We start from the raw sequence: 23,882 nt of genomic DNA, 5'->3' as shown, positions 1-23,882 counted from the left end.
AGCCTTCTAAAATATTCAAAATGATCATCTGTCAAAATTCAAGGCTGGTATGATTTTTTCAAAATAATTATCAAAAATCGGCTATAACTAAGTTTTCAAATGGATCGGCCCTATTTTTTAACGGTAATCGAAATAACAATAATATTTATGGAGACTGTTATCGACAGGTCCTATACCTATGTCTTATAGTTTTTGAAAAAATCATAAAAACGGATTTTACTTCATAATTTTTATAGTTAATCAAGTAGACCTTGCCCATTGGTCAACTATTGTCAAACTTCATCATTTTATTTAGTTTTTAGCTGGTTCGAATAAGCAGTAAAACAATAATATTTAATTATGGTTTGTGTGCTAACCTAGTGAATTATGAAAAGTAACTCAGTCAGTCTGCCATCGAATTTTGAACTTCTTGAGTGAAAATGTTGGACAAATCTACACATTTTTCTAATGTAAGCTCTGAAAGAATCACCCTGTATGTTTACTTACAAATTCGGCTTAACAATTTTATTACAAAAAATGAAGAAGAATACGTTTAGTAGATATTTTATGTATTTTTTGTATTTTCAAAATTCCTTCATAATACATGGATATATACTTTATTTTTTTAAGTGTCACCCCTTTAGCAATTTTCTTTGATTTTGAAGAAAACAAAGCTTACCCAAGAGGTCCTTCGGCTGTAAAAACTTCTGAAACTACACAATTATTAGAATCTTAAGGAATTTTCTACTCCGTTTTCTTAAAGTTCCTTGACTTAATTAATATTTAGTTTTATGTAGCAATTTTTCTGATTTTTGTACAGAGCTTAGCTTTTAATGGACCTTTCTAAGAAGGGTAAACCGATAATTATAATAATTATAGCCTTTATGTTTTTTTTTATTTACTCAAAATGTCTTAACATTGCAAATATTATTTTTTTAGTGTCCTCGCGTTTAGTATTTTTTTTCTGAATTACTCATAAAACCAAGTTTGTCAAACGCCCATTTTTTTAAAATCATAAACGGATAATCACTAGCTAGAGTCTTAATGACTTTTTGTAGTTCTTCAAAACAACCTGCCAACCTAAATTTTATTTTTTCAAGTGCCATCCAGTGAAATAATTTCCCTGATTTTTACAGAAAACAAAGTTAATCAAAATGGTTTTTGACTGTAAAAAAATGGTCAACCGCCAGTCACTTCTCACAATACAAACATTTTTCGATTAGTGTATGATATTATTTCTAAAGTTAACCGTTGCCTTTTGAGTCTTTTAAAAACGCAATCTAGCAAAATATATCTTTTAAATCATAATTATAATTCTGTTCAGAATAATAGGAGTATATTCTAATGCCAATTTTGTCAGATATTTGTTTGAAGTCTTAGCTTTTATCGTAGCAACGTTTTATTTGTACACCATAAAGTTTTGTAATAGATAAAAGTGTTTAAGATAAGCAACCCTCACAATAAGATGTTTTAACAAGGGTGACCCGAAAATGTTTACGATACCGGTTGGTCTGAAAGACTACAGAAAGTCTGGAATAAATCACACATAAATTTAAAATTTAACGATGGTCAAAGAAAACACTGCTTCAGTAAAGAAGAAACAAATAAAAAAACTACTTCTAAAATAACCAAAATTTTTAGAAAAAATGTTTTAATTCTCCCAAAAAGAAACAAATTTATTCCAAATTTTATCAAGATATAAATTAAAATATCGTATTTTTCTAAGAATCTCTTGTAAGAAATAAAATTTTCTAACATATAATTAAAGTTTGGTAATTTTTTATTCATCTTATCTCAACTGAGTATTCTTCTAGAAAATATAATAAAATAAATAATAAATATAATAAATATTATGATGATTCTTTACATATTAACTATAATTTTTAGGTACTGTTCCAATTCTCTCTTTGCAATTTCTTCTGTACTGTATTTATGTCTACATGTGTAACAAGCTACTTTTTATTGTTTTTTTTTTGTTGTTACTCACACAATTATGATTTTAAATTGTTGCCCTATAATTGGAGTTTTCTGTTGGGCATCCTGTGGATTATTATTATTATTATTATTATTATTATTATCATTATTAAAATTATTAAAAGGTGCACTCAATTCTTATGTTCTCATGTAGTAGAAGAAGTACTTTGAATATTTTTTTAATACATATTAAAAAAAATTCTGAAACTTCAAAATATAAATCTTATAGCAATTCTACACGAGAATTTTTTGTTTCTGTGATAAATAAAGCCCAGAAGGCTCGTTGACCCCTGATAAGAATTTAAATTTAACCCAATTAATGGCTAAGTTGGCATCATGCATCATCTTAAGTGAGACATATTATTAACATGTCCTCTCGAGTAGCTATAAAAACACAACACGCATCCATTTGCCAATCATAATAATTGCCCGGATTAAAATCCAATAAAATTCGCACAATTTGCAAAGGTCAAATAAATCTCCATCGACATCCAGATGATTAAGTAACGTATCGACATTGAGATAAAAATAAACAAACAAATAAACAAATCGATTGGGTGCTGAAAGTGTATCAATCGAAAGTTTAAAGTTTATCCGGGTTCCTGGTCACACAACAAGGCAGAAAATGATTTTTTATCAGTGTTACAAGAACGGTCTCCGACCGGAAACAACTTAACTTTACCTAGAATCCACCTCTTTATGAGCAAAGAGGAGATGATCGACCGATATTTCTTCATTCCACCGGCCTTCCATACAAGGAAAAAACACTGACCAAATGTGACCTGTCTCACTATTTGTACCTAGACCTGAATTAAAATGCCTCTTCTTGATCTCCAATTTAAATGCTTCTCTCGCGCAAAAAACCCACCGGTGCAAGCATACCAACGATTCTCTTTGTGCTTCTCGCCACAAACCGGAAAAAGTCTCATTTTATTGGGAGAAAAAAGTCAAACATGTCCAGTATTATAATGTAATTAGCTAGATACAACAGTGCAGGTTAAAAATAAAATGCCACTCCTATTTCAGTAAACAGAACACGCCCCTGTAGAGTACAAGGGGTGCATTTTGTGTCATTTAATGACATGCAGGAATGCTTTGTTGTTCGAAGATGATGCATGCAAGTTGGAAGCTATTAATTAGATACACATGAAGCGTGTTTATTATGACCGACACGCAACGGTTCAAAGGGATTTCAGGTTCATTCATTGGGGTGGGTAAATGCACGATAGGGGGTGGAGAATTTATTTGAAAAAATGTTTCGGTGAAAACTACAGAGAACTATAACTTAGGATGCAAAACAAAAGCAAACAAAAAATAATACTGTCGAGTTACAATCAATTGAAATCAAATTATTTCACTAATTGGAAAAAAATGCAGAAATGTCATAAAATTATTTATTTATTTAATATAATTATTTAAAACTAACTGGTGGAGAACTTGCAATAAAACCATGATTGTTTAGCAACGTTTCGTCTATTATAACACCGACATCATCAGGCGCTTGCTAAAGAACAGTTATAAAACACCGACTATTAAAACAGTACAACTTACCTAACATATATACATTTGTATGAAATTTAAGAGTAAATAAATTTGACATTATTATTTATATTATGTAGATCGAAATTTGGAGAATAAAAGTAATATTATACAAGCTGATTCTTTTAGGGCCTGCATTACAAACTTTTAAACTTCTAATATAGGTAGAGCTTTAAAATTTTGTATACGCTCCAAATCGACCATTTTGAGTTCAACTAAATTATTTTCGAGATGGCTGAATTTCTGAAACTACAAGAAATTGGCGCCAATTTTGAAATTTTAAATGCTAACCACCTATTTTCATTGCATTCTTGAATTCGCCTTTTAGAACTGAGTAAAATGTACTCTAATTATTAGTACTTATATGTCATAGTTTTTGTTGTATGTCAATTGTTTTATTAAAATTTTCATTTGCAAAGGTTTATCTAAGATCTCCGCCCTTGAACTCTTTACAATAAGTGAATAATTCTTTTTGCATTTGATAACCAAAGGCTCGAAGGGTCTTCTGATAACTTTAGGATTGTCAACTGTCTATTATTATAACACAGTTTTTTCAATGGCAATCAAACGAACATCAATTTTATTAAAATCCCACACCATCTTACAGTTTTTTAAATAATCGCCAAAACAGATTTCTAGCTTATTATTTTCATTTTTAATCAAGTAAACATTGGAAAAATACGATAAAATTGTGCTATTAATTTAAAGAAATGTTCCATTTGATCACGATTTTCATTCAAGAAGTTTAAAATTCTATGGCAGACTGACTACTAAGTTACTACTAAGTTATAATAAATCGTAATTAAATATTATTTACTTACTGCTTTTCGATAAAAAATAAATAAAGTATTGAAGTTTGATAATTGTTGACCATTTCGCACGATCTACTTGATTAATTATGAAAATTATGAAGTAAAATCCATTTTTTGTTATTTTTTTTCAAAAACTGTAAGAGATAATTATAGGACGTACTGATAAAAACCACCATAAATATCGATGTTTTTTCGATTGCCGTTAAGAAAATAGGGTCGTTTCATTTGAAAAAACTAAGTTATAGCAGTTTTTTGATAACCATTTAGACAAAATCATACTAGCCAACTGGCAACTTCGAAAATTCTAGAAAACTCTTGAAACCATCGGTTATCGAATGCAAAAAAATTATTTACTTACAGCAAAGGGCTGAAGAGCTGTGATATTTTAAATAAAAAAAAATATGATAAAATTGTGCCACTGATTAAAATAAATGTTAGATTTGTCCACCATTTTCACTCAAGGAGTTCAAAATCCGATGGTAGACTGACTGAGTTACTTTACTTAATTCACTAAGTTAGTATAAACTATACCATAATTAAATATTATAAATAAATATTATTGTTTTTGGTGCTAACCAGCTAAACTAAACCATTTTGCAAGGTCCATTTTATTACGTGTAACAATTGTAAGATAGGTACAGGACGTGTTGATAAAAATCATCATAAATATTAATGTTCTTTCGATTGCCGTTAAAAAAATAGGGTCCATCTATTTGAAACAACTGAGTATAACCGATTTCTGATAACCATTAAAAAAAAATCATACTAGCCTTGAACTTTGACAGTTGACAATTTTGAAAATCCTAGAAGGCTCTTCGAAACTTCGGTTATCGAATGCAAAAAAAATTATTAACTTATCGCAAACGGCAGTAATATTTTAAATAAACCTTTACAAATGAAAATTTTAACAAAAAAATTGACATAATCATCTCAAAAAGTATATTATAATGAGTACCAACAATTTGAGTAAATTTTGAGAAGGTGAATTCAAAAATGCAATAAAAATGTTTGGTTACTAAGTACAATTTCAAAGTTGGCGCCAATTTCTCGTAGTTCCGGAAACTCAGCCATTTTGAAAATGATTTAGTTGAACTCGGAATGGTCGATTTGGATCATATACAAAACTTTAAAGCTACAAAGTTTCTAATGTTAGTTCTAAACGAATAACCCTGTATAAGAAAAAAGTTCAGTTTAATATAAAATTACTTACATATCGTGGTATCAACACTATGTGTGGAAGGTCAAGCAATAAGTAAATAGAAAAAGTAGGCACGAAATATAAATTTAAATTATAATAATAATTAATAATAATAATAATAATAAAATTTATGTTTGAAAAATAAAAAAAAAAAAGTGTTACTAAAATTCTGTATATCTCTTCTAAAATTAACTGAATTCTTAAATTACATTTTTGAGAAACTCACCTTTTTCCAAAATTAAAAGCTAAATTAACAAGTTTACTGCTATTTATGTGGTTATTAATACAATTTTTAAATTTTTTGCGTTGTGTGACCAATATAACAATCTTGTCAATTCTTACAATTAACTTTATAAGCAACATTATATCTATCTACAGTTAGACTTTTGTCTTTTAATTTTCCACTTAATTTATAAAAGGCCGGTTTATTTTATTAAAATTAAACTAATTAGCTGGACATTTGACAATGCGTTTTAAAGTGCAACTTAATTCGAATTATTTTAATTCTGAATTAAGTCTTAATTTCGCTTTCTGTGAACCGGCCCTTTGTGTTTTTTTATTAGAGACGTTTTTGTAGGAAATTTAATTCTTCACAACTTTTTTTCTAACATTTTTTTAGCATCTGTAACCGTATTCGCACTTTCGCAGCGTTTTGAACAGTATGAGTATAAAGTGTGAAATTTTTTTAAGGATAGTTTCCGGCAAAATTTTTGCATTATGTTTATGTCTTACTATTCAAAATTTAATGCTCAATGTGCCTTTTTTTGTTATGTGTTAACCGTTTTGCAAATGTAACCATTTTTTCAAAATTCAACTTAGACATAATCGAACAAGTGCGCCCTCTGGTGACATTAACGAAACTATGGAGGACGGGAACGTTTTTGTACGTCGTTTCATATCCTAACCTTTAGATAACCGTAGTAAAAACAACTTATCAAGTCTTCACAAAGTCGCTTATTCAAATTTTATTTATGATTCCTCTGACAACTGCTTGAATTTAAATGATTTGATTAAAAATCATCGTGTGGGACGAGCTAAAATGTTCGACAAATTTCCAATTGTGTCGCAATTTGCTAATGGAAAAAATCCATTTCTGAACCAAGTGTTAGATTTCTCGTTCTGTCAAAATTATAAGAATAGATACTTCCTACATGAATTAAGTAGGTTATTTTAATTTTCCTGGGTCAATGCTGGGTCAATTATGCAAGCGTGAAGCCGCCTTAAAATTTCGTTTTTCCCACTGGTGTCGACCACAATTGATTTTTCAGCCAATAAATTATTTCGGATCAAATCACAATTAATTTTAATTGATTGAGAAAAGTAGTTAATCAATCACTTCTAATTCTGTTAGAACAACTTTGGTGGCCCAACCCAGGCTATACAATTTTACTAACCGTAACTAATCTAAATTTAACAAAATAGCAGTGTTAAAAGAGCTCGTTAGCTTTTATGACATAGTTAAATTTTCAGCAAGTCGTTTATTTACGTTTTTCACCAAAAATAATTTCTGTGTCCAAACTAGTCGCCATGTAATCAATTATGAAATGTTTTTATCCTTGACAAGTTTTGTTTTGTAACTCAAGCACCCACATCTCGGATTTCAACACGAAAAAGAAGCTACCATGTTACTCGTGTTATTAATAATTGTCACTCCTTTTAAGTGAAAAAAGTCAACACCTCGTAGTTGCGCACTTTTAACCAATAAATAATTCAGTGCAGATTCGGTGTCAACAGATTGTTTCACCTAGTTTTTTTATTATTTATTGCTTCACGTTATTAAAATTTATGAACTACTATTAGTTAGTAAACTGGGTCGTGGTACATTTCCGTCGATGATTTTTTCTGGATGAAACAAATCGTGAATATAAAACTTGTTTAATGACATTTTATAGCTGGTATCATCGTTGTTTATGGAGAAGTGACGGAATTGAATACTTTGTTGACTGTACACATGTCTGGATTTTTTTCAATTGACATGAAAATTTTTCTTGCAGGCTCATGTGGTTTCGGCGTTCGAGCAAAGTCTGTCTTCTATGACGCAAAGACTGCAACATCTCACGGCCACAGCCGAGAAAAAGGTGAGTTTTGAACCAATTTTTCAAATTTTTTTAAGTTACATGGAATTTATAAATTAATCATCTAAAGAGCGAAAAACGAGTTTTTGAGAAATTGGTCATGAAATCATCATCGTTTATTGATTCTTAGAAGATTCGAGTGCCTGATGTAATTTACATTACAAGGTGAAATGTAAATTAACAGTAATCAATTAATACAACACTTAAGTTGATTTTTTTTATAAAAATGGATCTAAGAATTATTTCTTAGTAATTTACAGTTCTTTGAGTTTCTTTTTTTACATTTGCATTTTGTGTTGCCTTTAAAAATTGTATGAAAGTATTCCTATTTTTGTAAATATGCCAAACTGACTTAAAAACTTTTAGGTTTCAAAAAAGCTAAAATTTGTAAGAAAAAATTATACTCTTTATAAAATCTTAAACAGAGATTAATTATAGGACAGTCAAAATTATTTATATTCGTAATCTTGAAACTTTTTACAAAAATAACAGTAAATATACACTCAAGAGATGAGTTGTCAGGTTACATACTATCTTTAAAATTTTTAAAATTTTAATAAAAATAAAAGAACTTTGTCTCAATTTTTTTGTGATTTCGATTCATCAACATCTTCCAATAATTCTACTAATTGTACTAATTCTCTTAAAAAGAACCTAAATATTGTAGAGTAAATCGTTTTTTAAGAATTTCAGAAAAACGTAAAATTAAAAAAATCTTGTTTCTGTTTTCGAAGACATTATTAAGTTTATAATTTTTGTATTTTCAAAACCACCAGATAATTGTGATAAAATAGCAAATTAAGATTTTAGATCTTGTACCACGCATTTTATCCTAAAATTATCCTGAAATGCAAAAACAAACGTAAAATATTGGTGAAATTTTGCGTTCAACCCTCCAGAAAAACTAAAAATCTTAATCAAAATAAACGCATTCTTCCTTGTTTGCGATTTTTATCTACATTCAAAGAATCTTGTAGGTTTTTTCTTGTTTCTCTTAATGTCTTTACATTCTCTAAAAATATTTCGATAATTTAACTCAAGATTATTTGATAATAATAATTTAGAGAAATGTGAATCAAACTTTGAGAGAGGTTGGTTCTTTTAAAGCTGAATAATGCCATTCTGAAAGAATTAAATAATGTTCAAATATTCAAAAAACTCCTAAACGATTAGACGTAACCTCATTAAGTTTATTGTCGTTGGCAAACTCTTTTAATAATCTGTTTTCCCAAAAAAGAACTTTGTTGAAATTGAAGAAAAATCATAACTTAGTAAGAGTTGACGATTTTCTCGATGGCAATCGATTCCCCAGAGCGTTTTACATAGACTTACATTAAAATAGTTTTACTTTTTCTAATAGTTTTGCGGTAATCGATGTTTATATCAATTATCCAGAAATTGTTTTTGCAAATCCAAAAACAACCATAAAATATTGTTGAAATAATATTGCGTTAAGATCTACAGAAAAACTAAAATTCTTAATTAAAATAAAGACAAACTTTGAGAAAGACTGGTTTATTCAAAGCTGAAACAATGCCATCCTAAAAAAATAATGTACTTTACAACATTAAAAAAAACAAATCTATTCAAAAACAGGAAAACCTTAACAACTTTTGCGTTACTATTAATAAAATATCCTATTTTAAAGAATCTGTGGTTTCTTTCGTTACATTTCTGTTTTGTAGAGTGCACAAAAAAAGATTTACGTTCCTGTTGATTTTATTGGGAATGTTGAGACCGTTATATAATCTAATTTTTTATTTATTGAATTGTGATCATTATTATTACATACGTACAACTAATAATTTCAATACCTTAGCAAAAAAAACTTATTTATTTATAATACGAATGATTTTACTTTGGAATATAGAAAATCGGTTAATAGAAATGTTAATTTTGTCAAAAGTGAGGTCATCCGGAAACTTAAAATTAATGACATTGATTTAGCTAATGACCAAGATAATTAAGCAACTCAAGACTAAGAAAGTGAGACAATCGTTGAAAGTTATACAGCCTGTTCCGTCAAAACACCACATTAAAGTATTGAAAGTTCTAATAAAAATCTTTATTTGAAAGTTGGTACTCAGCTATAATCCTTTGAGTTCTGCTCAATGAAAATATTTTCGAGATGGCGGCGCTTCTGGTTATACCGAATCAATTTTCTCAATTAAAATTTTAAATACATTAGTTGCATTAGCTAAGTTACGTTAAGGCCGTTTTTATAATGTTTTCCTATATCTAACTTTAACCGTTTTCAAGATATTTAAGAATTTTTTGAAAATTTTTGGATTTTTTTGCCTGTCATTTAAAAAATTGGTAACTTTCTTAGTTTTAAAGATTTCGAAATCATATTTGGAGAATTAAAAGAGAAAGCCTACATATGTTCTTTAGTGTGTTCAAAATTGCAAAAAAAGTTAATGAACCCAAAAATTTTAAGGTTATTTTGTACAACTTCAAGTACCCTTAACTTAATTTTTGAATGTAATGTCCCAATTATTATTTTACTAGATGGGGGAGAATTTCTTTCTACATCGATCTGTATTAGCAATCCCTATACATATCTGTGATAATTTTCATGTTATGTTATTTTTTTGACATTGTACAAAATTTCTTACTAACCACAGCATTTTTGCATAGTTTGCCATAAAAACATTTCTAATTAAACAACTTGAAAACCATTAAACATATATGAAATGCTAATACAGATCGATGCAGAATTAAATTTTCTACGATTTAATGAAATAAAACTTGTGTCATTTCATTTGAAAAAATTGAGTTATGGGTGTTTAAAATTCTGAAAACTTAACTTTAAACATTTGGGGATTGTTATTCTTTTTTAGAAATTTAAAAACACCAAAGGCTTCCTCTTTCAAATGAGTTAAAAATATTTCCAAATTTTTAAAAATGGCCGAGTTATTGATTTTTGAACTGGAAGGAGCAAATCCAAAAAAAATTTTAAAAACCCTAAATATTTCGTAAACGATTAAATCGGTTAAATTTAGGGGAAGCTTATGAAAACTATCTTAGAATAATTCTAGTAATCCAATAACGCATTAAAAATATAGCTTTCCATTTAAAATAAGGAAGTTGATAGCAACTTCCGGTATATCCGGAAGTGTCACCATCTTGAAACTATTGTCATTAAGCAGGACCTATAAAATATGGTTGTATACAAATTTTTAGATGACTATCATTATTAGCACTACCAATACAAGTGTGGGGTTTAGACAGAAAAAAACAGAAAAACAGCTGTTATAAATATACATTGCAAAATAGGTAAATATGGTGGCCGTGGTATCCACCTGGCAATTAAAAAAACTATTATTCATTAATTAATAATCTGATTTAATTAGAAAAACCCGCGTTTTGTAGCACAAATTGAATTAAATGAAACGTGAGGAATTTGCAGTAATTATGAATAATTAATTGCATTCTTTGATCACTATTATTTTTCCCGACACATTTCAAACAGCAAAACGCATAAATAATTTCACCTTCTTTATGCAAATTGCAAGAAGGCATATGGTATATGTCTTACGACGTATAATTTACAGAAAAAAAACATTCTTTTGGCTTCAGCCAAATTACAAAAGTGACTACACGAAACACAAAGAAGCCCAATCTTCCAATCCTCTATTGTGCAGCTTTTGTTCGAAATCGTCTTTAACAGATTAATTTTCCTCCACTCATGATGACCCAGCGTTATTTCTTTCTTATCCTAAATACCCACCAGTCATCTTTTGATTATTTTCTCAATGTAACGATACTCGAAATTCTGAGAAAAATTCCCGTTATGAGAAGTATAGTAAATTAAAGTATAAGTGGATATTGAGGTCTTTAAAACACGCGTGATTTTTTGAGCACGTCGGCATAGCCGGAGTGCTCGAAATAGAACAAGTGTTTTAAAGACCAGATATCCACGAATACTTTACGTTATTATATTTTTTTAGTACACTTTGAAATCATAAATACTGATATTAATATTACAAAAATTGGAAATAATGTAATGTGAGATCAGTATACCTTTCGTTGTCATGGAATTGATGGTCATTATAATAAAAAAATAATTAAATAGTTGCCATTTATCTTCACGTTTCTTGGGTTATTGATGTTGCCATGGACACTTTAAAAAACGCGCGTGTATGAAATAAGCAAAATACATTACGATTACCAATAAAAAAAATATTTTTCAGGATTCTGAATTGGCTGAGCTGAAAACTGCAATGGAAGCTTTGAGGGCCCAGTCGATACAAGCCGGGATTGGAACGGGATTAGCAAGACAACCGTCCTCTGATAGTGTATCAAGTCTATCATCAGCTTGTAGTCTGGATAAGCACGAGAAGAAGAAGAAAAAGGGATGGGTAAGTGGATGTTATCGCGACCGAACGTGACCTTTATCTAATTAGGAATTACAATGCTCGTTAGATAAACTGTTGCGTAACAATTTCAATGTTTTGGTTTGTTATCTCTGTTTTTACTACTGGAACACAGCTGAGTAGTTTTGACGTCACACTCAACCCTGACAACAAATATTTCAGCAATGACAACAAAATTTCCTTCTACTTTAATTTAGGATTTGTGTATTATTATCTCCTCTAATCAAAAAAAATGTTTTAACATGCCATCTCATTACTTATTCAAACTAATTCTTCATTTAATATTCGGGTTCATTAACTCCATTAGTGTAATTATCTTTATCTTTTTAGTTTTGCCGCTTCCGTGTTGGTATTTCGTAATTTGATTTCAAAAAAAATGGAGGGCAAATTACACACAAAACTTATATTAAAAAATGAACCACTTAGGTTTTGGCTAAATGTTCAAAAAATAAACACTGTAATTAAAAAATGGACACAAATTAACTTTTTTCCAACTGTGATTAAGTAATTATTTATTCAAAATAAGAATCGGCACGAAAAATTATCCTTTCAGCAAGAACTCGAGGAAAAGTATTAAATTTTGGAAAAAAATTCTCCAAATAAAAGTTCAAACTGCTCAAAACGTAGGCAACCTTCATTTACTTACGGACCTAAAGAATATCTTGTCAGACACTAAAAAGCTCTAAACACAGAGTAGGTAATTTGTTATTCAAAAAAAGGGATTTAAGATTAAAAAAATAATAATTTTAAATTACTGGAAACATTTCTTTAAAAATACCAAAATAACAGTAAGTAAATAAGAGCTCAAGATGATGAGATAGTAGGTCAAGATCTTTAAATAACTTTTTTTGTTGGTAACATTTTAAGCCTTCTTTTTAATATCTGAATCCTAAATTGTAAACACTATTTTAAAACACGTTTCCCATAGCAACGTGTTTTCACTATTTTAAAACACGCTTCCCATCGCAACGTATCTCGCATACGCTCGTTGCATAACGACAGCCCTCTAAGTTTAAGCTGGTGTTTTCGCACTCGTACTGTTAATAACTATAACATTATGGTAACACCAGAGGAACGTTGTTTCATGCCCATATTGCAACTTACACCTCCTACTTTTTTAAGAGAAATATAGTAAAAATGTTGACGTTACTCAGAAATTCGGTTTTTTATTTATCAGTGATTTTGAGATAGATTTGTCTCTATTTTAACTCAAAATCGACAGCTTATTGAGAGGAAATAAATTAAGATATTAAAACCTGAACGAAAAATTTTAGGGTACTAACAAAAACAAAATTATCGTAACAAGGCTCACAATAATGAAATAATTATGATAAGATTTCCAGAAATATAATAACGTGTGAAAGGCATTTGACCCTTCAATTTTTTTTTAGATTTTTATCTTGTTTTAATGAATTCCTAGTATCTTCTTTTGCTTCCTGATAACTTTACATGACAAATATTATATGTATTTGTATTCAAGATCGTCAGATAATTTAAGGAAATTTTACATTAAACTTAAAGCAAGAATAAATAAAATGTTTTTTGTTATTTATGCTTTAATAAAAAAACATTCCTTCTAGTTTTATAAAGAAACTACTGCAAAGTCTCCACAAAAATTAGATTTTTTAAAAAATTTAATTTATGATAGAAAACATTAATTTTTATACAGGGTGATTCAAAAAAGAACAATCTCCCGTATGGTGATAAAAGAAGCTTAGTTAAGCACAAAAATGATGTCAATTTTTTTTCGAGCAACTTTTTTAAATATATTTTTTAATTAGTTTTCCTTGCAATGTTGCTCCTTTGTTTACTACTATGTGGAATTTACAAGTTTTTTAATTGTTTTGCACATCATTAGACATTAATTGTTGATTTTTTTCAACAGGTATTTGTTTAATATTGCAAGAGCTGACGTTATTGCGGTAAAGTCAAAAAAATATGATCTGAAGCATCAAAAAAGTAACTTCAAAATTTCAAATTTCAATTCAATTTGATGTCCCTTAGAGAGATTTTACTGTACTTTTAAATCAGCCTGTATAGTTTATTTAATCTGTACAAAAAAATCATATCGGACAGCTACATACTTTTTCTCAGAACCTCTGAATTGGAATTGTAAAACAATATGATCTCTTAGATCTTTACATCTTCTGAAAAAGTCGAGAATTTGCAAAAAAGTTTTTCTCTCGAGATACAGTGAATTTTCAGTTTGATATTTTTAGGAGTTACCTGTGTTTTAAGTCTATTATTTCAAATCCCCAAAATTTTGTGTAGTAAACTAGGAGCTGATAAGCAAAATCGAAAAAAGGAATTTTAATTCTCTTTTCCAGTCGAGCACATCTTTTAAAAACCGTCTCTCGTGATTTATTTAGTTATTTATTTATCTCGTCGTTTATTTCTAAATTTAAAAAAGTATCTATGTATCTGTCTATAGTTCAAGATACTTAACAAAATTCTGCGGATAAGCAGAAGGAAGAGGATTTTTCTTTTTTCCTGTTGATCCACAGAACTTTTACAAAATCCTTCTCTTATAAGTCACAGATTTTCAGTTTTCACTAATGTCTACAATTAAAAGAGTGTCCATATCTTTAGGTCAGTAATTAGTAATTAAGTAATTGATATCCGAAAGCGAAAAGGTTTTTGGTTTTCCAGTTGACGTGTAGGTTCTTACGAAAACCTTCTCTCGTAACTATTTATATATATTCCAAAATTAAAAAAAGGATAAAAGATAACACCGAAAAAAACTCTACGAATTGCATTACAAAAACAAGAAAACACCAGATCAGAAATTTGACTATATTTTGCTAATTTTTAAGATGATTCTCTCTCCTTTCCAGTTGCGTAGCTCTTTTACGAAAGCCTTCTCCCGTAATGCCAAAGTAACAAAAGTCCAATGCCAAAGCGAAGGTGAAAACGAACGCCAACACAGTCCTCCACCCCCAGCCCCAACCGACCCTGGCCAAGAAGTCGCCGAATTACAAAAACAACTTCGAGAGAAAGACCTCGTCCTAACCGACATTCGTCTTGAAGCCTTAAGTTCCGCCCATCAGCTAGAAAGTCTGAAAGACACTGTGATGAAAATGAGAGTAAGTCGCATCAGTCATCACTCAAACAAACTAAGTCAATTTTTCAAAAATTCACAGAGCGAAATGCTTAGTCTTAAGCAAAACAATGAACGGCTACAACGGATGGTCAACGGAGCAACAAACATGCCTAGCGAATTACCGGACACCAGAAGCACAAATAGCATAGACGCCCTAAGTGACCTGATCCCCACAGAGGAGCCGCCCCCTGAGCCCGAACAGGACGGGAAAAGAGTGGCCATAAATGTCTACTTGGGGCAACCCCACAGTTTCGAAAAGTAAGCATTTGTGTTATCATTATTATTCGAAACGATGTTCTACCATCTCCCTTTCCTCATTTCCACATCTTTTTTTTTCTTATTTTTACTTTTCATCTTACTTAAGTATTTGGGAATTCATTGTTAATAGGCAGGGCATATTTTCTCGTATGGATGATATTCTTTCCTGTTTATCTATATCCAAATCTCTCAGTTTCAGTTCATCTTCCAGTGTTCTTCTCCTTAATCTCATCCTTTCAATTTTTCTACAGGCTGATTTTTTTTAGGACCTACATTAGAAACTTTTAAATTTCTAACATAGCTAGGAGCTTTAAGATTTTATATACAATCCAGATCCACCATTCTGAGTTCAACTAAATTATTTTTAAAATGGCTGAATTTCCGGAACTACGAGAAATTGGCGCCAATTTCGAAATTGTAAATAGTAACCACCTATTTTTACTGCATTTTTGAATTCGCCTCTTGAAACTGAGTCAATTGTACTCTAGTTGTTATTACTTAGCAGTCATAGTTTTTGACGTTTGTTAACTTTTTTATACAAATTTTCATTTGCAGGGGTTTATTTAAAATATCACAGCTTGTGATTCCTTTAAAATAAAAGAATATTTTTTTTGCATTTGATAGCCAAAGGTTCGAAGGGTCTTCTCAAAGCTCCAGGATTGACAATTGTATAATTTTTGTATGATTTTTTGAAAATGATTAAAAAATGATTATAACAGTTTTTTTCAAATATAACGACCGTTTTGTCAACGACCGTTCAATGGCAATCAAAAGAACATCAATTTTTATGCAGACTTTTATTAACATCTTTTATATCTCTCTCTTATAGTTTTTGAAATAATCGCAAAAAACTGAATTCTAGCTCATTATTTTCATTTTTTAACAAGTATACTTTGAAAAGATCCGATAAAATTGTGCTATTAATTAAAAAAAATGTTCGATTTGATTATCGAAAAACATTTGATTATCGAAACATCATTCAAGATGTTTAAAATTCGATGGCAGACAGATAACTAAGTTACTACTAAGTAATAATAAACCGTAATTAAATATTTTTTTTACTGCTTACTCGATAACGAACCAGCTAAAAACTAAATAAAATATTGACATTTTACAATTGTTAACCATTTTGCAAGGTCTACTTGATTAATTATGAAAATTACGAAGTAAAATCCGTTTTTTGTGATTTTTTTCAAAAACTGTAAGAGATAACTAAAGAAGAAAATAGGGTCGTTCCATTTGAAAAAACTAAGTTATAGCACTTTTTTAATACCTATTTTGAAAAAATCATACTAGCCATGAATTTTGACAGTTCAAGGGCTGTGATATCTAAAAACCCTTGCAAATAAAAATTTTAACCAAGAAATTGACATATGTCAAAAAGTGTAACAGAGTACCAACCCTAGGTACCAACAACTCGGGTAAATTTTACTCAGCTTTAAAAGTTGAATTCAAATATGCAAAAAAATGTGTGGTTACTATTTAAGATTACAAACTTGGCGCCAATGTTTTGTAATTCCGGAAGCTCAGCCATTTTGATAATAATTTAGTTGAACTGGTCAATAGATATTTTGGATCGTATACACAATTTTAAAGCTCTAGCTATGTTAGAAGTTAAAAAGTTTTCAATGAAGGCTTCAAAAGAATCACCCTGTATTTTCGTTTATTTTGTCTTTACTTTTTTTTTCTTTATTTATAAATTTCCACACCTCTGACTCTGTTCTAATTTCCTTTTGTTTACTTCTTGCACATTTTTTCTTATAAAATTTTCTTGCTTCCAGATATTGTTTTTGTACCTACGCCTTTTTTCTATTCTTTTTTCTATTTATCCCTTGCTTCTTTTTTCAGTTTTTCACATTCTTTATTCCACCAGTTGTTACGCTTTATTTGTGTATGTACTTTTTCTTTAACCATAGGAGCTATCATTATTAATTTAATCATTATTATAATTTATTACAGGTATTACGACGACCATTACAGTTACGACGGAATTGGCGAAAACGCAATTACGGAAATATCCATCGCACATACAAACATAGGCGCTTCGTGTTCTTGGGCCCAATTGGACAACACAGTCAGAAGAGCCTTCAAGCAACACGTGGCAAGGCTAGATCCAGGTGGAGGGCTAGGATTGGGTAAAACACGACTCAAAAAACCTTTAAAAAAGCCACCAAACAAAAATTTTTTACAGGAAGTGATTCTATTGCTAGTTATAAGCTGGGGGAAGCCGAAAGAAAGCCCGATTCGGGCCCCCCTGACCTCCTGCCAGTCGGATACGCTGTTGGAAGAGTCTCAACTTTACACGTTGTACTGCAACCCATCGCTGCCTTAGCTTTCGAAGCACTTATACCAAAAGGAGTGGCACAAAGACTGGTTTCGTTGTTGTCAGAGCACCGGAGGCTTGTCTTGTGTGGGGCCCCCGGCACGGGAAAGACACATCTAGCCACGAGACTTGCAGAGTTTCACGCACAAGCACAAGGGAGGGATCCGGCCGAAGCCGTGGCAACTTTTAAGTAAGTTTTTCTGTTTTTTTTTAATCAATTTTTTAATTGTAACAATAAACAAAGTTATTTGTTTTTAATAAAACGCGCTATAGATGTGATGTAGTTATTGAGTTATTGGGGTAGGTCAGCAACTTGAAACTAAACAAACGCTAGCTCCAATGCCTTCCTTATTGGCCGTTTAGCGAAAAATTCAAATTGATGGTTTTTTCGTTCAGTATCTCCAAAACTACGAATTGTACAACAAAAATAAAGACATATTTAAAATACTCAGACAATTTGTTGATGTCAAATAGGCATACTGATGACATAAATTTTTGATTATTTCTATCTTGGTAATTTTTTTGGCAGATAAGTAAAAAAATTTTTTGGCCAAATTATTTGGTTTTCGGCTTATTTGCACAATTTTGACTTCGACTGCCACAAAATTTTGCTCAGAAATAGATAATTAACTAGATGAAAGTGCTACAAGTCGTTATAAAAATTATGACCAAGTTGTTTTATTTGAATTATTTGCACAATTTTGAATAGATTGTCACCAAAATTTGCTCAGAAATATAAAATTAGATCAATTTCAATTTTTTTTTGTAGAATGGAAAAAATGAATTGTCTAATATCTCCAAAACTACAAATCTTACAACAAAACTGAAGACAGATTTGGAACGTCAGACGATTTTCCGTCCAATAGGCATATTTTTGACATACATTTTTCGTTATTGTGATCTTTACTTTTTTCATTGGCAGATAAGTAAACTTTTTTTTTGACCAAATTGTATTATTCGGATTACTTTCAGAATTGTGACTCGGTTGCCATAAATTTTTGCTCAAAGTAGATAATCAACTAGTTAAAAGTGTTTTAGATTTAAATCAATTTATTTATTAATTTTAATTTTTTTTTTTTTTTGAAGAATGGGATAATTGAAATCGATCGTAACTGGTTTAATATCTCCAAAACTACGAATCTCATAAGAAAAATGAGGACAGATTTGGATTCCTCAGACAATTTTACATACATTTTTAGTTATTCTGATCTTGATGATTTTTTTATTGGTACATAAGTAAATAAAAATTATGACTAAATTGTTTTATTCGAATTATTTGCACAATTTTGACAAGATTGTCACCAAATTTTGTTCAGAAATAGATAAGTAACTAGTTGAAAGTTTTATAAGTCGTTTCAAATTAATTTCATTTTTTTTGTAGATTGGATTAATTGAAATCGATCGTATTTTGTTTAATATTTCCAAAACTACGAATGTTGTAACAAAAATGAGGAGAGATTTAGAATCCTCACTTAATTCTACACCAATAAGCGAACTTTTGACATAAATTTTGGGTTACTGTGATCTTGTTGATTTTTTGGCAGATAAGTAATTTTTTTTGATCAAATTTTTAAATTATTCGAATTATTTTCAGAATTGTGACACGATTGCCATTTTTTTTTTACAAATAGATACTAGTTAAAAGTCACGGAGGAAATTGTTGTTGGTTGTTGAAGGCAGGGATGTAAATAAGCTTTATATTTTTAGCGACGCTTCGATTTTAATTAATGTAATGAAATAGACTGTATTTCGTCTAATATCTCCAAAACAACGAATCTCATAAGAACAATTTTACATCAAATAGGTATACCTCTGACATAAATTTTGTGTTATTGTGACCTTGATTTTTTTTATTGGCGGATAAGTAAAAATCTTTTGGACCAAATTGTATTATTCAGATTATTTGCACAATTTCAAATCGATTACCACAAAATTTTTCTCATAAATAGACAATTACCTATTTAAAAATACTACAAATCTTTTATATCAATTTCTTTTTTTTTGTAAAAATGGAAAATTATTGTGACTTCCGAAACTATGATTCTTTTAGAAAAATAAAAAAAATTATGGTTACAGATTTATCAACGTAAAATGTGAAATATATTACCTATTAAATTTTCATTTTTCGTATCATTATTGTAATTATTTTTTGTGTTTTGGTAGAAAATTTTCTTACACCTGCTGAAATTTTTCTATGGTCAGGGGAAATTTGGGAATACAGGCACTCTTGTTTAGAAAAAACAGACTTTTTATCACTTAAAACAGGAAAATATTCATATTTAAAATTGTTGCAGTGTCGATAATAAGTCAGCAAAAGAACTCCGCCAGTATCTATCGCACTTGAGCGAGCAAGCGGCCGCTGGGGACAACAGTGTCCTTCCTTGCGTCGTCGTTTTGGACAATTTGCACAAAGCCGGTCCTTTGGCAGACGCCTTGGGATCCCTCCCTCGCAACTTACCTTGTCTTTTGGGGACCATGGCCCAGTCGGCCTGTTCTGCCACCAGTCTCCAACTCCAACACGGCTTCCGATGGGTGTTGGTAGCCCCCCATATGGAACCGGCTCGAGGTCTTCTTGGTAGAGTCCTCCGACGAAGACTCGCCACTTTGGAGCTCGAACAAGGGCCCCAACCCGAACTGGCGGCTATTCTGGGGTGGCTTCCAAGAGTTTGGCAACACCTGAATGCTTTTCTAGAGACGCACAGCTCGGGGGATGTGGCCATTGGACCGAGACTGTTTCTGAGTAAGTCGGGTTTTTACCCAATATTTAGTGAATTTGTCACAACTGTCACTGTCACAAACTTAGTGATACCAACAAAAAACAACAAAACTCAACGACAAATGGTGCCAACTGTTTTTACCACTTTTAAAGTGTTTCGAATCTGGTAATTTTATGTTTTTAAAGTTAAATTTTCATAGAAGTCGCTGATTTTGCAATAAAACAAAATAAAATAAAGTGGCTCATATTTAGCGATACCAACCTGAGAAGAATAATGTTTAACATTCTCAGAAAATTTACAGTCGGTTCACTTTCCTAAAAACCATTGTGGTGCAACTAGAGTACACTTGGCATTCATTCACTTTTATATGAGTTGTCATGGTAACAGGTTAGTCATTTGTACCACGATGGTTTTTATAGAAGTGAACCAAGAGTAGGTCTTGATAATAATTTCTTTACCTTATTTTCTTGATAATAAACTGGTGCCATTTTTTTTACTACAATATTATTCAGAATTATGTTTTTACAGTTAGATGTAAAACTTTTTTTGAGAGTTTTCACCTAAGTCTAAATTTTGCTGTACCAATCATAAAGTTTAAATAATTGTTTGATCTAATTTTGTTGTGTTCTGAAATGTTTTAAACATTTTTTTGTTTATTAAACTTACAAATAAAATAAAAAAACTTCAAATATCAAAATATTTACGTTTTGATAAATTGTTTCCTAAAATGTCTCAAACTCAGCGATACCAACCTACTAAAAATAGTAATAGTAGTATAATACAGACTGATCCAGAAATACTGAGTCTGTTGGCAACACTGGACTTAAATTTTTAAGGATACCAATGGAGTTCTCCTCCAGCTAACAACAATTTAACAATCTTGTGTCAAATACGTCAAATAATTGTCAAGAAAAATTGAATTCGGTTGCAATGTTTCAAATTATGAGCACAAATACTTTCAAATGTGTTGCCAACAGACTCAGTATTTCTGGATCAGTCTGTAGTTGTTATTTTTTTTAATAACAACAACATAAAAGGTTAATGTTTCTTGCCTTTATTAATAGTTTTAAAGCTATCTCACAGTTTAACGTTTAAAACATCATTAGAAAATGTTTCTATTTTCTTTACCCAACTTTTGAGGTTCGTGACATAATAAAATGGTAACAACTTATTTTTTCTATTTCTATTTGAACGTAACTATTAATTATTAATTAAAAACTGTCATTTCATCTCATACGTTATGATTACCAATTCAAGATCTCAAAAGTTACTAGGTCATTAGTAAATGATTTAAATACAAAAAAATTAAAGAATAAAGGCGACATAGAAAAAATAGCATATTACACTCGTTATAAAAGACATCTTGTCGAACTACTTCCAAACCCTTTCATTCGACAACAGATTGTCTTGTATGTACAACTCATATAATAATACAGGGTACGTGTGTTAATTCTACCACGTAATAAAACTCATCAAACAAAACAACTTTTCGAAACAACGTTTTGCAAAATTCTTATTTGTTATTTTCTCTGTTTCCCTCTTTTCTTTTGTGCAAAAGTACCGGTCACTGTTTAATAATTAACTTGTATTCATAGCAACAATGTTCATTGATGTTTGAAATTGTTTAAATTGTCCGTTTCTATAATAACGAAAATAGTTCCGCTCTTTTATTTTTGCACCCATATGCGGGTATACGTTTCAGTTGTTATCCTTTTCAAAATTTTAAGTAAATTTGCGAATTTTTTATTGAAAAATTACAAATAGAAAAGATGTTTTCTTTGCTGAGTTCTGTTGCCTGTTAAAATTAAAACAGGTATTTCTGATGATACACCCTGTATACCATTGCTCCAATATTGTTTGAAATCTGGTAATATTATGTTTTTAAAGTTGGATGTAGAAATACATTTTTGATAGTTTTCTCCTTAACAATTTAAATTTACCAACCTGGCAACAAAAAAATTAAAATTTCGTGCACTTTTTTATATTCTTTCTAAAACTCTTAGGTAGGAACATAGCAACCTGACAAGAATAATGTCAACTCATCAGAATATTTTATTTATCTTGCAACGATTTTAGTCATTTCTGGAAACTGTAGAGTTATTAGAGTTATTGAATACTAGTAATCTGGTGAATTTATTCAAGTTAGATTTAGCGATGCCACTGATATAAGAATTTAAAATGACTGGAAAATTTTGTTCATAATTACAGTTTCTTTACCTATTTTCTCAGGTTCTTGATCATAAATTCATAAATGATGCCAATTTTTTTACTCCAATTTTATTCAGAATATGGTAAAATTACCTTTTTAAAGTTGTATGGAAAGCTCATTTTTGACAGTTTTCCCCTTATGGTCCCAAATTTAGCGTTACCAACCCGACAAGCATAAAGTTTAAATGTATTGTTAGATAACACTAAATAATAATTATAATTTCTGTTCTAAAGTGATTTTAAATTTTTTTAGTCATTAACGGTATGACAGCTTTGTAGACATGGTAAATAAAATAAAATGAAAAGACTTTAAATATCAAAATATTCGCGTTTTGATCTTATTATACTGTCTCCTAAACTGTCACAAACTAAGCAATACCAGTATAAAATTTCATGCATTTTCTATATACTCTTTCCAAAACGTACTATTGTATCTTAAGATGAAAATATACCAACCTGACAAAAATATGTGATTTTTTTCTAGTTTTCTTGCCACTAGCTTTTTCACTCAGATCTACTGTAACACAGAAGATTTTTTTTTTAATTTTAATGTCTAAATTTATGACCCATTTGATCTCATACAAGCAAATGTGGTGTTATTAATTTTTCTAAAGCTCTAAAATTGAATTTCAGTACAAAAATATTTTAAAACGAATTTGAGAAATCTCTTTGTACTTGTTACTGTCTTCAAATTTGTTATATCTTCAATTTTGTTTCAAATACTTACATTTTTTGTGTTAATGGAAGTTTATACAAATTTTCAATCTCAATTTATGCTGCAAATCCACAGAATTTATAACCGGTGTTTTTTTGGTATTTTCTACAATTTTTTACATGTCAGGTCATTTTTTAATCTACATTTTACCTTGAGTAGTTACCTGGTTATTCATTATTAATATAAGTACATATAGAATTTATTTTCAAGATTTGAATTTTCTTATTTTTTGTCTGAATAATGTCTCAGTACCCACACAGGGTCTTGAAAGATATTTTTATTTTTATCCTTTTGTTTTTTTTGGGTCAGGTTAATCTTTAAGGTCCAGTTTCTAGTAACATATTTAACGGACATAATACAGGGTTTATCAGAAATACGTGACCTAATTTTAACAGGTAACAGAGCTCAACAAAGAAAACATCTTTTCTATTTGTGATTTTTCAATAAAAAATTCGTAAATTTACTTAAAATTTGGATAAAGATAACATACTAAAACGTGTACCCGCCCATGGTTCAAAAATAAGAGAGCCCAACTATTTCCGTTGTGCTAGAAACGGAAAATTTAAACAATTTAAAACAACAATAAAAATTGTTCCTATGAATACAAA

The 23,882-nt window shown here is 29.9% G+C and overlaps 1 protein-coding gene across 8 annotated transcripts in view; it reads left to right on the top strand.

The window, feature by feature from the left end:
• The window catches only part of sick (sickie), a 269,698-nt gene that overhangs the window by 244,552 nt on the left and 1,264 nt on the right, over window positions 1–23,882 (top strand). For all 8 annotated transcript variants that reach the window (XM_015983908.2, XM_015983904.2, XM_015983903.2 and 5 more), the window contains 7 exons: window positions 7,497–7,580; window positions 11,771–11,938; window positions 14,788–15,036; window positions 15,094–15,311; window positions 17,271–17,446; window positions 17,503–17,824; window positions 19,929–20,374. In XM_015983908.2, the coding sequence (XP_015839394.1) occupies window positions 7,497–7,580; window positions 11,771–11,938; window positions 14,788–15,036; window positions 15,094–15,311; window positions 17,271–17,446; window positions 17,503–17,824; window positions 19,929–20,374 (1,663 nt within the window). The remainder of the gene's footprint in view (window positions 1–7,496; window positions 7,581–11,770; window positions 11,939–14,787; window positions 15,037–15,093; window positions 15,312–17,270; window positions 17,447–17,502; window positions 17,825–19,928; window positions 20,375–23,882) is intronic.

This window comes from Tribolium castaneum, chromosome 7 (genome assembly GCF_031307605.1).
Source record: "Tribolium castaneum strain GA2 chromosome 7, icTriCast1.1, whole genome shotgun sequence".
Taxonomy (NCBI): Eukaryota; Metazoa; Arthropoda; class Insecta; order Coleoptera; family Tenebrionidae; genus Tribolium; species Tribolium castaneum.
The sequence above is the reverse complement of the archived record's forward strand: the minus strand, read 5'-3'. Positions and strand labels throughout refer to the sequence as shown.